At 42.5% G+C, this 17,647-nt stretch overlaps 1 protein-coding gene across 1 annotated transcript in view; it reads right to left on the bottom strand.

The window, feature by feature from the left end:
• Positions 1–17,647, bottom strand: part of MYOM3 (myomesin 3) — a 56,858-nt gene that overhangs the window by 36,404 nt on the left and 2,807 nt on the right. The window contains exons 2-13 of the mRNA XM_015819663.1: positions 17,066–17,140; positions 15,472–15,631; positions 13,423–13,580; positions 9,440–9,535; positions 8,343–8,431; positions 6,129–6,173; positions 5,089–5,229; positions 4,209–4,370; positions 3,332–3,473; positions 3,025–3,224; positions 2,130–2,186; positions 1,463–1,590 (exon numbers count right to left, since the gene is read on the bottom strand). Coding sequence (XP_015675149.1) covers positions 1,463–1,590; positions 2,130–2,186; positions 3,025–3,224; positions 3,332–3,473; positions 4,209–4,370; positions 5,089–5,229; positions 6,129–6,173; positions 8,343–8,431; positions 9,440–9,535; positions 13,423–13,580; positions 15,472–15,631; positions 17,066–17,140 — 1,453 coding nt within the window. The remainder of the gene's footprint in view (positions 1–1,462; positions 1,591–2,129; positions 2,187–3,024; positions 3,225–3,331; positions 3,474–4,208; positions 4,371–5,088; positions 5,230–6,128; positions 6,174–8,342; positions 8,432–9,439; positions 9,536–13,422; positions 13,581–15,471; positions 15,632–17,065; positions 17,141–17,647) is intronic.

Consider the following 17,647-nt stretch of genomic DNA (forward strand, 5'->3'; position numbering starts at 1 on the left):
AGAATCACTGGCAGTTGAGTAGAATATACTCAGCCAGAAGGATTAGGGTCTGGTCCAACTTAAGGCAGCTTCCTGGGTGATTCTTTGGTTATCAGAACTTCCATTTGTAGTAGAAGGGACAAATTGTAGAATTGCCACCCCTCAAAATGTATAAGTAGCAGTTCACTATAACATGAAAACACCTTTGGGATAGATTATTTATCAGAGGAACAGTTAAGGAATGAACTTCTTATGAACTTACGTTCCAGTTCTTCTTTTGAAACTATAATTGTCCTCATCCCATCGTCATAAGGAATATCTAATCAAAGAAAAAGAAAATTAATACTTTGGAAGCCATACATTATAATTTATAGGTATATAAATTATAGTTCAGTTGAATTATCAAACTGAATAGACCCATTGGATTACTTTGGTTTGTTTAATTCAACCAAAGGGAATATTTGAAAGTCCTGGGACAAAAGTAACCACTTGATCAATCTAGCAAAATCTTTTGAAGGTGGTCTTCAAGACAATGTGGGCTACCAATAACTTCAAGTAAAAAAATGGTGCAAAGAATAATAGTAAAGTTGGAAGGGACCTTGGAGGTCATCTAGTCCAACCCCCTGCTCAGGCAGGAAACCCTATACCATTTCGGACAAATGGCTGTCCATTCTCTTCTTAAAAACTTCCAGTGTTGGAGCATTCACCACTTCTGGAGGCAGGTTGTTCCACTGATTAATTGTTCTCACTGTCAGGAAGTTTCTCCTTATATTCTAGGTTGCTTCTCTTCTTGATTAGTTTCCATCCGTTGCTCCTTGTCCTGCCTTCAGGCGCGTTGGAAAATAGCTTGACTCCCTCTTCTTTGGGGCAGCCCCTGAGATATTGGAACACTGCTATCATGTCCTCCCTCGTCCTTCTCTTCCTTAAACTAGACATACCCAATTCCAGCAACCATTCCTTATATGTTTTAGCCTCCAGTCCCCTAATCACCTTTGTTGCTCTTCTCTGTACTCTTTCTACACTTGGATGTGTTGNATTCAACTAAAAGTAACCTTGTATTAATATCCCTAACTCCACAAAACGTTATTCTACATAAGTAGGTGAAAATATATATATGTATAAAGTAAAATAAAAAAAATTAAAAACCTAACTTATATTCCACCATTCTATGCTTATTTTGAATATAAACAATCCATCTTCTCCATATTGATAAAAATTGTTCATTTGAGTGATCCTTCAAATAAGCCGAGATCTTTGCCATTTCAGCAAGATGCGAAACCTTCAATCTCCAGTCCTCTATTGTAGGTAAAACTTTACTCTTCCAGTTTTGAGCTATCAACAAACGGGCAGCAGTTAAACAATACAACATCAAATTCGTTTCTTTTACATCCAAATTGTGTGTGATACCTAGGAGAAACAACTGAGGCAAAAAAAAAATTCTTCTTTTAAAAACTTGCTGTAGATTCCACCACAATTTTCTTACCTTTTCTACATAGTAGCTCAGTGGCTCTTTGCCTCTGGGATCTGGCTCATCCCAGGAGAGGATCACATAATCTTCTCTGGTCTCACTGGCATGAACATTAGTGGGAGGCAACGGGATCTTAATCTCAGCTATAGGAAGAGAGAGTTAAAATAGCCATCACACACTGTAGCTCTCATACAAGACCAGATTTACAATAAGAAAAGAATGGCTAGGCCTGTGGCATGGTATCTTCTAGTAAAGTTGGACTTCACTTTCCATAGTTCCACAGCCAAGTCCAAACTGTCTGGAGGGCACCAGGTGGGGGATGACTGGAACAGGGGGATGGGCCTATAAGGGAACAATAGAGCTGAACATCAAAGTTTTGCCTGCACAAGCTCTTTACTTAATTCTTAACATCTCCAAGAGAATGTACTTCATAGACCCTGGAGAATCACTGGCAGTTGATTAGAATATACTCAGCCAGAAGGATTAGGGTCTGGTCCAACTTAAGGCAGCTTCCTGGGTGATTCTTTGGTTATCAGAACTTCCATTTGTAGTAGAAGGGACAAATTGTAGAATTGCCACCCCTCAAAATGTATAAGTAGCAGTTCACTATAACATGAAAACACCTTTGGGATAGAGTATTTATCAGAGGAACAGTTAAGGAATGAACTTCTTATGAACTTACGTTCCAGTTCTTCTTTTGAAACTATAATTGTCCTCATCCCATCGTCATAAGGAATATCTAATCAAAGAAAAAGAAAATTAATACTTTGGAAGCCATACATTATAATTTATAGGTATATAAATTATAGTTCAGTTGAATTATCAAACTGAATAGACCCATTGGATTACTTCGGTTTGTTTAATTCAACCAAAGGGAATATTTGAAAGTCCTGGGACAAAAGTAACCACTTGATCAATCTAGCAAAATCTTTTGAAGGCGGTCTTCAAGACAATGTGGGCTACCAATAACTTCAAGTAAAAAAATGGTGCAAAGAATAATAGTAAAGTTGGAAGGGACCTTGGAGGTCATCTAGTCCAACCCCCTGCTCAGGCAGGAAACCCTATACCATTTCGGACAAATGGCTGTCCATTCTCTTCTTAAAAACTTCCAGTGTTGGAGCATTCACCACTTCTGGAGGCAGGTTGTTCCACTGATTAATTGTTCTCACTGTCAGGAAGTTTCTCCTTATATTCTAGGTTGCTTCTCTTCTTGATTAGTTTCCATCCGTTGCTCCTTGTCCTGCCTTCAGGCGCTTTGGAAAATAGCTTGACTCCCTCTTCTTTGGGGCAGCCCCTGAGATATTGGAACACTGCTATCATGTCCTCCCTCGTCCTTCTCTTCCTTAAACTAGACATACCCAATTCCAGCAACCATTCCTTATATGTTTTAGCCTCCAGTCCCCTAATCACCTTTGTTGCTCTTCTCTGTACTCTTTCTACACTTGGATGTGTTGGCATAGGATAACCCTTCTTTGTACCACAATCTTTTACTTGAGGCTATTGGTGGCCCACATTGTCTTGAAGATTGCCTTCAATTTTTGTGAACCTTCACATGGTCTAAACCAAGAATGACGTACTTAGCAACCTCTTTGCCTCATTGGGATCAATCATTGTCACAGGGCTACTGGCTTTCGAAGGGTTACTGATTCCTGCACGATTGACAGCCTTCACTCGGAACTGGTAAGTCATTCCTTCTGTGAGACCCAAAACTGGTGACCTGCAAGTTTTCACCAGTTGGTCATTGTAAGGAACCCATTCATCTGTGCCCATTTCACACCTGGAAGGCAAAAATGACACTTTTGTACAATTGATTATGATCTCAAAAAAATAAAAAAAAAATGGAGGGAAGGAGGGAGGAAGATTGGAATACTACAGAGTGTAGACCTTTCAATGTAATAACCAATGATGGGGCTTCCACCATTATCACTGGGAGGAACCCATGAAAGTACGAGGGTGTTTTTGTTCACATCATGACATTGTACAAGGAGAGGAGACCCAGGAGCACCAGCTGTTGCAGCTGCAGCATCTGGGAAGGATAAGAAGCTAAGGTGAGATTGTTGAGTCAAGACAAAGGACATCTCACTTTTATCTACCACATCCTGAAATCATTGTTGGTGATGGGAAGTGTTCACTATCATAATTACAGCATTTATGCTGTTGGCTACACAACAGAGACAAGTTTCATTTGAGTAACTTTGGGACAGTCACTTTTACAGCCTTGAGAAAGGACCATCTACTGTATATATAGTGTTTTGAGTTTATTAAAGAAATTAGAGATACAAAGCTAACTCCTAATCTGTTTTTCTCTCTCTCTGACTTTCTCTTGACCTTCAACCAGACAGCCTTCTCCAACTGGATGTCTAGATTCTCTAGAAGTCTTGGTCTACAACTCTATCAATCTTAGCTAGTACCAATCATGATTGGGAGGACTTTATTCCCCATACAGATAATCCTCAACTTACAATAACAATTGGGGTTGTAAGTCAAGAACTATACTGCACCAATACTGCAGTCTCCACATACTGCAGTCAGATACATCTAAATATCACCAGGCTGAAGGAAAGCCTAGGGTTTCTCAAACTGTGCTCCATAGAACCTGGAGGCTGCATGGGAACTTGTGAGAGACTAAGGGCACCTTTCATAGCCAAGCTGAGTGCAAGTTGTAAGAATGACAGCCTGGCTCAACCGGAATCTATTAGTTGGAAAAAGCTCACAGAAACGTCTTAACATTAAATTGTCACATCAATAATGGTGAACATACCCCTAACAAACACGTAAGCTTTTTGTTCACTGTAGCCATCTTGTGTCGGGATACGGATGCTGTAAAAGCCTTCATCCTCCTTGTAAGCACAGGATACTATCAGGGATGCCTCCCGGTCCTCACATTTGATTTTCCGGCGGTCAGAATCTTTCAGCAACTTACCTACCATACAGGACATAAGCATCACCTTGTTTTATCCAGTCAATGCATGCATACTAGAGATGATACTTAGCACATGTTCAGAATCTGGAATCCTGAACATTTTCAGATTTCACTCGCAAAATGTGCTGTCTTTGACAAACAGTAGGATATTAATTGGCAAAAGCAATCTTGAGGGACAAGTTGAAAAAAAAAGTCCTATTGGTGGATATATTTTAAGGCATGTCTTCAACAACTGGCAGCAATTAGTAGACCCCAGCTGATCTCAGAAGCTAACAAGATCACCCTATAGCTGGGCAATTTTCTGGATATACCAGTAATGTTGTTTAGATTGGAAAGACAAAATTCATTCTAGCAGAAATCAGTGGCGAACTAGTTCCAAAATGCTACCAAGAATATTGGATGGATGCAGTCACTAGGAGTACAAATAAGCTTGACCTGAGCTAAGGGCATTTTTATCCATAATAAGGAGCAATTTGATTTTTCTTCCCACTTAAAATGTCTAATTTACGTGATAAATTGTATGCTTCACCGGGGCTCATTCGTTGTATTATGCAAACTACTGAAATGAGTTACTTCCCAGCCAAATAAAGGGTGTTTTGTTTTGTGTGAAAGCACCATCACATAATTGGCATCCAAAGATGGGGAACAAAAAGCTGCTAAACCTGATGCAGCATATTTTGATGCTTTCTCGGGCGGCATTGTGGCTATAAATACAAACCGTCGCAGAACCAGGAAATGTTTCGTTGGTATTCTTGAAGGTCTGAAGTGAAAGTGCAGGAGAAGATGAAGGGTTCCTTCTCTGTAGCAAAGATGGGCCTCAATGTGCTGGCAAAGTCAGCTTCTATGTCTCTGAGTCTCTCTAAGAAGCAAGCAGATGTTGGGTTAGAAAGAAGTTTGAACACTGATGGCCAAAATAGAATGAAAGTCCTCTTCTGACTTGGGGCATTTCTACCCTATTCTTCTCACAATGTGCCCAGAGCTGTTTGAAACTGGTCTTCAGCTGTACCAGTCTCAATTCACAGATCACCATGAATGAGAGACAGAGAGAACAGGAGAAAAGAGGTCCATGTTACCACTTACCAAAATGTATCTGTTCACGTGTCTACATATAATATACTTTGATGTGTATTATTCACGACATAAGCCTAAGACATAAGCCAAAGACTGAAAATCAGGCTTGTCAGATGCTATGTTTTTTTCTATCCTGCTCTATGGAGTAGAGAGTCGGTCTCTGACAGAAGGCCACCTGAAGAGACTAGAAGCATTTGAAATGTGGATTTACAGACGGCTGTTAGGTATAAGCTGGGTTGACAAGATCAGAAATGAGGAGGTGATAAGCCGCCTGGGAAAGCCAAGGGAAATCATCAAAACAATTAAAAAACAAAAATTAGAATATTTCGGACATGTGATGCGACACCCAGAAAAGTACGGCATACTCTATTTAATCCTCCAGGGAAAGATTGAAGGCAAACGAGGTCTAGGCAGAAGAAGAACATCATGGCTTCACAATCTAAGGGACTGGTTTGGACAAAACTCAGCAGCATTTTTTCGTGCGGCTGCTGATAAAAACAGGATCCCCAACGTGATCGCCAACGTCCGATAACGGATATGGCACAAGAAGAAGAAGAAGAAGTGCATTATAGCTGTTAATTCCCCATCATCACTATTGGGTGCCCTCAATTACTTTTTGGTCTTTCTTCCCACCTTTTACTAACCAAGAGAAGAAATCAGGATAAAGGATGATCAACTTCTACTTACTTTTATAGATTTCTGAATCAAATCCAGATTCCATCCCATAATATTCTACAAGAGGGTAGAGGGGAGTTGGTGGGGGAGTGGGAGAGGAAGGGAGAAGGAGAAATACAGGCATAGGTAAAGGTGCATAATCACTGTTTCATTTGCAAATAATAATGTACAGTTGGTTGTTGAAAACTTTGACCTAAAGGATTTGTATGGATAAAGTCAAGTCAAGCCCAACTTTTTAAAGCTGGACTCAGAGGGTTTATCCACACACATCTGACTTGCCCAAGCAGGAGGCCAGCTAACTGTCCATGTCTTAAGGCAGTGGTGGCAAACCTATGGCACACATGCCAGAGGCGGCACTCAGAGCCCTCTCTGTTGGCACGCGTACCACTGCCACCACCAGCAGGTCCATCAGGCCGCCACCGCTGCCCAGAGCAGGAGCCCCACCCAGCACAAAGGAAGCGAAGTGGCCGACTAGCATTTTACATGTGTCCATGCGCACATGGGGCCACGAGCACGCACGTACTGCAAATGGGGCAGGGCTAGTGCCTGTGTGATACTCACTAGCTCTGCCCCGTTCTTGTGTGGTGCAGCACCTTGTATCTGCACCCTGCGGCATGACGGCAGCCATTTTTGCGCCTTGCAGCATGGTGGTCCATTTTTGTGCCCCCGGGTTTTGCATGCCAGAGGCGGCACTCAGAGGCCTAAATAAGTGGGTTTTGAGTTGCGGTTTGGGCACTTGGTCTCTAAAAGGTTCGCCATCACTGTCTTAAGGAAAGGAACACACATTGCCCTCTATCTACCCCAGCCCACCATAGGTTCTGCCCATTTCTTCTTGCTCTGCATCAAAAATAGCATTTTCCGACTTCTGCTGGCACAAATGTGGCTGTGCCTCACTTGCAGGGCTTCACTTTCTGATAGGCGAATCCCTCTGCTCTGATTGGATACTGGGTGCTGTGGTGGGGGCGCCTCTCCCCTCTCGCCATGGGTCTTGTTCTTTATGCCTGTCATCCAGGATGGCCAAAGTGCTGAAATGTCGGATCATTTTTTTAAACACACCCACAGACACAAGATCACCAGTGTAAAGGTAGGCTTTTTTAGAATCACGATTATTACAGATACACAGGTGAAAGGGTGAAAGTCTGGTTTTAAGAAATATATGAATGGACCACTGAAATACGGATTTTTCTTTTCTGAGTAGGTGAAATTGGCAAAAGATTTTCAAACTTTCCTATTCTAGCTCTGGTGGTATAAAAATGGGGAAACTGTGGCTTTCTCTTGTCTTCTCTTGTCTTCTCTTCCTTTTTGCTTTCCCCTTCCCTCCTCCTCCTCCTCCCTTTCTCTTCTCTTCTCTTCTCTCTCTTCTCTTCTCTTCTCTTCTCTTCAACTCTACTCTACTCTACTCTACTCTACTCTACTCTTCCTTTCCTTTTTGCTTTCCCCTCCCCTCCCCTTCACTTTCCTCTTCTTTTTTTTATAGTCCACTGGGAGATGCATCCCAGAAAGGAAAAAAAAATGTTGCTGCTTCTTTTCCTAATACAGATTAGAAAGATAAAAAAGCAGGGAGATCCACCAAACATTGACCGTTTCAGGTGTCCTCCAGACAGAACACCAGGCCTCCCCCATGGCCCAAGGGCAGAAAAATGATTGCTGTTTGACTGAAAGGGATTTCTTAAACTTCATTCCCAGCCAGATTACTCACAGGAGCCAAGTAGTTTCAAGTTGCAATGCAGAAAAACCCATATCAAAATCAGAAGCGGTGAGTCTCCGAAGAGCTGCAAGAACACCAAACTTGATGGAAACCCAGTTCTAGCCTCCATCAAGCTTTTTTGTTTGTTTTTTTTTCTTTCAGACAAAACCCGGATTGAGCACTCCTAGCCTGGAGAAACACCCTTTGCATAAAACAGATGTAAAACAGCAAAGGATGACCAAATTGGCAACCGCCCTCAACCAGGTGTTTTCCAGGTGTTGGACTACCCTCCCTCCTACCACATCTAGCTGGGAATCTTTTTCCAACATGCCTGGAGGAGGGAAAAAAAATTGGCAATGTTTGGATTAATGGATGAGTAATAGAAATTGCTCAGAAAACAATTGGGAAAACTTCTCAGGCGTTGAAACCCGCATTGCTTGTATTGCAACAGTGCATCTGGGGAAGGAATATGTTTCATGCAGAGAACATCTGGCTTCGCAGAATGTTTCTGCACTTGTCCAAGTCAAGTTGAGACTTACTCCTGACAAATACGGTTGCAAATGAGTTGGCCTCGCCATACGCGTTCTTCACTTCCACGCTGTATTCAGCAGAATCATCCAAAGAGCATCTGAAAATGACAGCAAACGACACCGTGGGATGCTCCAGTTGTTTCATATTTAACCAAAAGCAAAGTGTTTCCCCCAGCCAGTGTGTACTAGCTGGGGAATTCTGGGAGCTAAAGTCCACTCGTCTTAAACTTGGCTGGACACTTGGGAATATAAAGTTGGGAAACACTGGCCCACAAGTTAAAGCTAATGGTGCGGTGACTTTCTATTTCAACTTCATTACATGATTTGTGAATTTTGGTTTCTCTTCACTTGTTTTCACATAACAGTCTCTTAATTTCTGCTCATATAATTCATTTTTTTTTCAGATTGCATGGGGATCAGCTGTAAGTTGAGGGCATATACCATTCCAGTATATGATTTTTTTAAAAAAAATATAAACAATACTGCACTTTAGTGGTTAGATGGCCTAGTCATTTGAACATGATATATAATATATATGTTCAGCAGAAGGTCTGCAGGAAGTCAGTAGAAAGTCAGCAAAAGTCAGCAGACCATCTGACTACAGTCTTAGAATGGGAAAGGTTATAAACAGTTGGGTCTGGACCTGAGTGATTTGCCATTGGCCTATAGCTGTCCTTTTGGAATCTGCTATTCCATATGGTCCTCACTGCAATGGTTATTAATGTAAGTGATATTGTGTTATTATGCTTGCTATGTTCCAAATCATTAGCAAAATAAACCTCTGAATTTTAAAGGAAGAATTGTTGTTTTGTGTTGCTATCTCTTGTCTTTTCCATTGGGTTTTTCCACGACACATGGAAACATCAATTGATCCAGATGATTTGTGCAAAAAAAGTAGCCAGGTTTTGAATTAACCAAGGTCAAAAGTAGCCAAGCTTAGCAATTTGCAAAAGTACAGTTGTCTATTGGTTAGTGATCTGTGTTAATGTAGGATGTAATCACAACCCTTGCTTTTCATTGCTTTCTTAACTTTGTGAGACATCTCTTTGCTTCGTGAGTTCTTACAATCAGCCTAAACATTAATCCTGTTTAGATTAATCAGTTACCTCCTGATATCCAGGGTAAGCATTCCAAATTCATTTTTCATTTTGTATTTCCCTGCTGGAGCAACACGAGGATCAATTCGAACTCCATTTTTAAACCTGGTCAGGTGCAAGAGAAGGAAAATGAAGTATTGTTAAGGGATGTTTCTGGAAATGTTGAAAGTGCAATCAAGATTTATCACATAGGGTTATGCATTTTGAATCGTAAGCCGGGCAGAGTCACTGACTAAGGTGGACGGCTACAGAAATTGAATGAATGAATGAATGAATACACTGAAAACTATTTGAAAGAAGAGTTTCCGATTTCATTAAAGCAGCCAAACTTTTCTCAGCCTTTGCAGGATGGGGCTGTTCCCACAAGAGATTCAAAGCATTTCTTTCAAATAATTTCCCCAATCTAGTGTCCTTCATATGTGAAGAGTTTCCAAGCACAACGGTGTTTGTAATGGAGCACATTTGGAAGGCACCAGCTGGAAGAAGCATGTATATCAGTCATAGTGAGCTGAAAAGATTATCAAAAATCAGTACAGAGCCCTTATTCATCTATGTACCACCACCACCACCACCACCACCACCACCACCACCACAACAACAACAACAACAACAACAACAACAATAATAATAATAATAATAATAATAATAATAATAATTTGGAAGGGACCTTGGAGGCCTTCGTCTTCAGGCAGGAAACCCTATACCATTTCGGACAAATGGCTGTCCAGTCTCTTTTTAAAAACTTCCAGTGTTGGAGCATTCACCACTTCTGGAGGCAGGTCGTTCCACTGGTTAATTGTTCTAACTATCAGGAAGTTTCTCCTTAGTTCTAGGTTGCTTCTCTCCTTGATTAGTTTCTATCCGTTGCTTCTTGTCCTGCCTTCAGGCGCTTTGGAGAATAGCTTGACTCCCTCTTCTTTGGGGCAGCCCCTGAGATATTGGAAGACTGCTATCATGTCCCCCCTCATCCTTCTCTTTGTTAAACTAGACATACCCAATTCCATCAACTGTTCCTTATATGTTTTAGCCTCCAGTCCCCTGATCATCTTTGTTGTTTTTCTCTGCACTCTTTCTAGAGTCTCAGCATCTTTTTTACATCGCGGTGACCAAACCTGGATGCAGTATTCCAAGTGTGGCCTGTATGGGACCTTAGGTGCTCTCTGTTTTTCTTGCAGGCATTTCATTACCAAACTAGGTATCATCATCAATTATCACCATCATCAATTTATTTATATTTTTTGCATTTGTGAAAGATCTTCCACTGCGATTAAAAAAACAACAGCTGAAGGGGAATGCGATGATGTGAGGAAGCCCTATAGAAAGCAAGTGAAAAAAAGTTACAAAAAGGGAAGTGCTTGTAAGAGCAACCACAGATTTCCAGAGAAAATAAGTTTTGAGCTCAATCAAAACTTAATCAAAAGCTCCCCAGATCGGATGGTTTCTGAGCAGATGCATTCTTTAAAACATCCTTCTGGAATCTGGGAAGTGCATTTAATGTTTTCCAACTGTAAACTCTTTCACCTGCGGAGGAGGAAGCGATGTTAATTTCATTCTCAGCATCGCTTTAAAAAGAAAAATCGCCAAGCAAGCAAACAAAGCAGAGGATTAGCTGGAATCAAATCAGTTCTTCCCATGTCCTCAACAAGGCATAACATGTCCTACAATTATAGGGAAATAAGCAATAACCCTTGCACATTTAAATGCTCCATTGGGAAAAATAAACCCTCACCTGCATTTAAAGTTCTCCTTCTTGCTATTTATCTGTGAACAGGATCAAATAGCCAACCACGTCCACCTTTCTAAGCCCAAAGGGTACAATCCTGAAAAGTCTGTAATCTGCCGATGAGATCAAGCAACTTTTTCAGAATATGAGAATAACAGAGTTGGAAGGGACTTTGGAGGTCTTCTAGTCCAAGGTTTTTCAACAAGTGGTATGGGTACCACTTGTGGTACATTGGCACCTGGCAGGTGGTACGCGACCATCCTAGAAAAGTGGTAGCAGGGGAGGGGGATGAGCTGAACCGGTGGCAGCACTGAACAAGCCTGAGCAAGAGATGGCTGGAGCTGCAGGGCTGTCAGGGCTCAGTGGAAGCGCCAGGATCAGGGTTTCTTCAGGGCTGTCAGGGCTCAGTGGAAGCGCCAGGATCAGCGCCAGGCTCCAGCTGGAGCTCGGTGCTGATCCTGGTGCTTCCGCTGAGCCCTGAAGAAGCACCAATCAGCTGGAAAGCAGCACTGATCCTGGCACTTCTGCTGAGCCCAGAAGAAGCACCGATCAGCTGGAATGTTGCAGCCTCTCCAGGGTCTTGTGATTTACATTCAGATGCTTGGCAACTGATTCATATTTATGACGGTCACAGTGTCCCAGGGTCATGTGAAGTGACCAAAACCTGCTGCAACCACCCAGCAGATGGGGAGGGATAAAAACTAAACACCCCCCCACCCCACCCCCGTTGCCAATCTTCAACAGAAATGCTCACAACAATGAAAACCTTGGACAGGAGGAAGAGCGCCGCTGGGTGGGCAGGCAGGTGTCTTGCTCGGCTGTGGCTTGGGGGGCACTTTTTTCAGTGCCACTGTAACTTCGAACAGTCACTAAGCGAACTGTTGTAAGTCGAGGACTACCTGTACTTTATCACTTTTTCCCTTTTTTGGGGGGTCATCAGGTTTTTGACACCTTGCTAGGCGACGGGTGGTACTCAGATGTTGCCATATCCTAAAAGTGGTACAATGGGTGAAAAGGTTGAAAAGCCCTGTTCAACCCCCTGCTCAAGCAGGAGATACCATATTCTTTCAGACAAGCGGCTATTCAATAAAGGGGAATATTGGTAGCTCAATTGAAACTATGGTTAAATCTGTCTATATATTTTCACAACATACAGGCAGATTTAACCATAATTTCAGTTGGGAAAATGTGACCATCCTAGATCAAACCAAGTCCAAAAATCCCAGGGATTTTTTAGAAGCCTGGCAGTCTGACAAATTAGTCATCAATAGACGTAGACATGAAAACATCTATAGACTATACAAAAGAGACAATCAACCAGCCAAAAGGGGAACAAAAAAGCCCAAACACCTCCCCACCAGCAATCAGCATCCAGACCAGCACATATTAACTTCAAGGTTAACATCAGACCAACAATCAAGTAAACAACAGCCCAATCAAGAAACTTCCAAAGAAAATGTAAACATAACATAGGCACACATACTATCACATTTGGTGGACATGTGGTAAGGCAAAGGCCTATTGGAGAAAGATACATATGTGGTTAGAAAAAATATTGGGTGAACAAGTGGATTTTAAATCTGAACTTTTTTTTACTAGGTATTATGCCTGAAAAGACTAATAAGCAGAAATTATATTTAATCTTACACATCACCACAGCAGCGAGAATAACTTTTGCACAATACTGGAAGAATGAAGGATTGCCATCAGAAGAAGAAATAATCAGGATAATATTGGAATGTGCAGAGATGGACAGATTAGCTATGTGGTTGAAAGATAAAGAAGATACAGACTATTATCAAATTTGGGACCTATTTTATTGTTGGCTAGAGGAAAGAATGAAGGATTAGGAATTGAACATGTATTAGCATAGCAAACTCCAGACAACTTGTTGATTGGAAAAATTAACATATGTTTATGAAAAAAAACCCAATAAAATCTTTATAAAAAAAAAAAAGAAACTTCCAAAGAAGCCAACAGTAAACAGCCCAAACAAAGAATCTCAACACTGACAGGCAAGCTACGAGAATATAAACTGACAGCCACCAGCACTCCTTACCAGCACTGATGATGTTACCTAGTGTGGGTAATGAAATGGATGCAAGAAACAAGCAAGTTCAGAGAGCACCAAGGACCCCTGTCAAATAGCTAGTCAATCTCTTCTTAAAAACCTCCAGCGATGGAGGACCCATCTTTCAGAGGGGCAATGAGTTCTTCTTTCATAGTTTCAGAGAGGCAATGAACAACATTTTCTTCCTGACCCACTTACCAGGTGACCTTCGGCTGAGGGCTAGCCAGAACAGTGCACTCCAACGTGACACTCATCCTCTCCCAGACTGTGTGAGGTCTCAGGGGGATCCAAAACATGGGTGCCCGGCAGGACAACAGCTCCATCACCTCCTTTTCCAGTAGCGCCTTCGCTTCAGCCTTGGACGAGAATGCAGAAGGTTTTATAACTTTTTATCTGACTGTTCTATAAATACAGCCGCAGATATGGGACAGGGAACTATTAGCACCCTCTGGGTGTTAATGTTAAAACAACGCTTCCCTTTAGATGAGCTAAATTCCTGGTCATCACTTGGACAGTTGCATTTATTTTTCAGATAACAATGCTTTACCATTGCCATCTTTGCAGGCCATAATCTGAGATTTCTTGGGTGTTTCCCATGTAAATAACAACGGTGTCCCACTGCTTAATTTTTCCCAGATCAGCCAGGTTAGTCTAGGTCAGGGGTAGGCAACCTTGACTCTTTTATGACTCATGGACTTCAACTCCCAGAATTCCTGAGCCAGCCATGCTGAGGGGAAAGGGAGAGGTTTCCAAGCTGAGCCATGCTGGCTCAGGAATTCTGGGAGTTGAAGTCCACGAGTCATAAAAGAGCCAAGGTTGCCTACCCCTGGTCTAGGTACTACAACAACAATTGCCTAAAAGTTTCTCCGTGGCTTTTGGATTGCCTGCTCTTTACAGTGGCACAAAGGCTGCCATCGAAACAAGTAAACTGTTGCTTTGTTTCCCTCATGCAACTTTTGTAAAGAAAGAAAAATGAAGAAAGGGATGCTATTGAATGTCACACATCATGATAGCCGTATTCCAATACTTGAAGGGCTGCCACAAGGAAGAGGAGGTCAACTTATTTACCAAGGCACCTGAAGGCAGGAGAAGAAGCAACGGATGGAAACTAACCAAAGAGAGAAGCAACCTAGAACTAAGGAGAAATTTCCTAACAGTGAGAACAATTAACCAGTGGAACAAATTGCCTTTGGAAGTTGTGGGTGCCCCATCAGTGGAAGCTTTTAAGAAGAGACTGGACAGCCATTTATCAGAAATAGTACAGGTCTCCTGCAAGAGCAGGGGATTGGACTAGATGACCTCCAAGGTCCCTTCCAACTCTGTTCCAATGTTGGTTACATTAAAAAAAAAAAGAGCTTATACGCTGGGTGTTTACACTTGCAAAGCTTCCTCTGGAGAAATGTATGTATCAAGGAAGAACATCATGGTAAATACCCCAAAGGTGCTTTTTCCCCAAAAGGCAACTGGATTTTCTTGGTTTTTTTTTCTTTGAAATTGTTTTGCTTCTCATCCAAGAATGTCCAGAACTGAAGAAGCTTGTCAGTAAATGAACAGTCATTAAGTTGAGGACTATCTGTACTCAAACAGTTTCATAGCTGGGGTCCTTGGTGCTCTCTGAGCTTGGCTGTTTTCTTGCAGATGTTTCACTATGACAATGATGGTGAACCTTTTAGAGACCGAGTGCCCAAACTGCAACCCAAAACCCATTTATGCATCGTCAGATGCCGGGTGGGTGTGGCCCATTGGGTGGGCGTGGCTGCAGTGGTAATGGCAGACTGGGTGGGACTAAAAAGTTCAATCAATCAATTCCAACTTTGCAAGATTTTTTTTCCCGCGAGAAGTTGAAATTGACTGATTGAACCTTTTCTTTTTTTTGCACACGGCGGTGGAGGCCTAAAGTGAAAAGGTTTTATAAAACCTAGCTGAAGACCTAGGACTGGGGCGACGGTGCGCGTGCCCACAGAGAGGGCTCTGAGTGCTGCCTCTGGCACCCATGCCATAGGTTAGCCACCACTGAACTAGATAACATCAGTGCTCTGATGATGATACCTAGTTGGGTAATGAAACATCTGCAAGGAAAGCCACCAAGTTCGGAGTGCATCAACTCACCCCACAATTCAGCCCTGAGCTACAAATATTCTCTTCTATTAGTTACGTAGTTCCTTGGACCCCAAAGCTAAATTATACTCTGCGGATCATATTTCAAGCCATCTCCTCCCAGGTGCCTTCAAAAACCCCATTGCTTACTTTCCTCCGAAGGGCCATCCTGTCAGCCTTCACCCGCAAGAACCGGCAGTTTCTGATGACGTCCTTCTCTAGTTTTTCCATGTCATTCCCAAAACGAATTCTCTTCTTTCCCCTCTCCTCCAGGTTTAGTATAGCGGCCTCCCGTCTCATCCTGGTTTCCCTGAGGCAGATGATAATGTGTTGGAAAGTCCAGTTTTTCAAATTCAGAAACAGGCCTCACGCTAACCCTGAATCTCCGCGTTTTGATTCCTTTTTATTCTGGCTCCAGAAAAAGGTGAATAATCAAGTCTCACCCATGCATTACTGGGCATTTCTCTACTAGTAATTTGTAGTTATTCAGTTACTATAATTTCACCGTATGACATATGACAGTGATGGCGTTTTAGAGACCGAGTGCCCAAACCACAACCCAAAACCCACTTATTTATTGCAAAGTGCCAGAGCCGCATCAGCATTGTGGTGCCCTCGGGGGGGGGCAGGGAGGCGCCTCTGAATGCCGCCTTTGGCACGCAAAAACCAGGGGCACAAAAATGGGCCACCGTGCTGCAAGGTGCAAAAACGGCTGCCGCCGTGCCACAGGGTGCAGATACAAGATGCTGCACCACGCAAGAACGGGGCAGGGCTAGTGAGTATCACGCAGGCCCTAGCCCCACCCCATTTGCAGCGCGTGCGTGCTCATGGCCCCGTGCGTGCATGCACGCATGTAAAATGCTTCCCCTCCCTTTTCTTCCAGTCCACCAATCGACAATGGTTGGTGACCTCTGCTCTACCACCTCTACTCGAGCTTGCTAGTCGGCCGCTTCGCCTCCTTTGTGCTGGGTGGGGCTCCTGCTCTGGGTGGCGTTGGCAGCCTGATGGACCTGCTGCTGGTGGCAGTGGCGCGCGTGCCAACAGAGAGGGCTCCGAGTGCCACCTCTGGCACACGTGCCATAGGTTTGCCACCACTGACATATGAAGTTAAATGGAAATTGCTAAAATGGAAATATACGTGCTAGTTTCACCTATACATGTTAGGGAATATTTGTACAAAAAATGCTAAGGCAATTGCATTGTTAGATGTCTATTTATTACTGTTTTAAAAAATAAGGGTGTTTATATTGTGGATATAGGTATCCTCGATTAATGACCACAACTTGAGCCCAGCTTGAGCTAAGCAAGGCAGTAAGTGAGTTTTGCCCCATTTTATGACCTTTCTTGCCACAATTGTTACGTGAACCATTGCAGTTAGTAACTTGGTTGATAAGTGAATCTGGCTTCCCCATTGACTTGGCTTGTCAGAAGGCCACAAAAGTTGATCACGTGACTCTGGGGATGCTGTAATGGTCGTAAGTATGAAAAGTGGTCATAGGTTGCTTTTTTTTAATGCTGTTCTAACTTTAAATGGTCACTAAATGAATAGTTGTAAGTTGAGGACTGCCTATATAAAGTTTTCCTCTGGATGTGGCCTTCAGAGAAATCCGGAGGCTGTCATCAAAATATTCAAGGTGACAGAAGGTGAAAAGAAGTCCATCGCTGCAGAATGTAATGTTAACTATATTTGTCAAGTAGGCCTGGCGCAGAAAAAAATGTCCTTCCAGTAAATCATTGGACATACCAAGATTCTTCAGTTGTCAGCGCAAGAGCAGATGCAATGGTCCTGTCCAGAGATGTGAAACTTTCTTCTTCTTCGCTGTTCCAAGAAAGTTGAGATGGCAGACAAAAAAAAAAAAAAAAGTGAATATTTGGAGACATAAATATTTGGATGAAAGAACAGGCAATGATAAAAATGTTTCGTAAATAAAGTGTTCTGTCTGGAGAGCTTGTGCATAAATAGTGGAGACTATTATTATGCTTGTCTGTGCAATAAACCGAGAAAAATTCAGTGTAATAAAACCAAACTCATTTTGAGTCTGAATTGTTTCCATGACATGCTTACCATTCCAATTAAATGTAAAACAATTGATTGCATTTAAAAGGTTGGTTTAAAGCAGAGGTCCCCGACCCCCAGGCTGAGGGCCGGTACTGGTCCTTAATCAGTGGTGGGATTCAAATATGTGAACAACCGGGTCTCTGTGTGGATGCCGCTTCCGGAAGTCCATTCTGGGCCTGGGCAACAAAACATTAGCTACCGGTTCTGCCAAACTGGTGCGAACCGTCTGAATCCCACCACAGGAAGGAAGGAAGGGAGGGAGGGAGG

Source organism: Protobothrops mucrosquamatus, unplaced genomic scaffold (genome assembly GCF_001527695.2).
Source record: "Protobothrops mucrosquamatus isolate PMUCROS unplaced genomic scaffold, P.Mucros_1.0 scaffold963, whole genome shotgun sequence".
In the NCBI taxonomy this organism is placed as follows: domain Eukaryota; kingdom Metazoa; phylum Chordata; class Lepidosauria; order Squamata; family Viperidae; genus Protobothrops; species Protobothrops mucrosquamatus.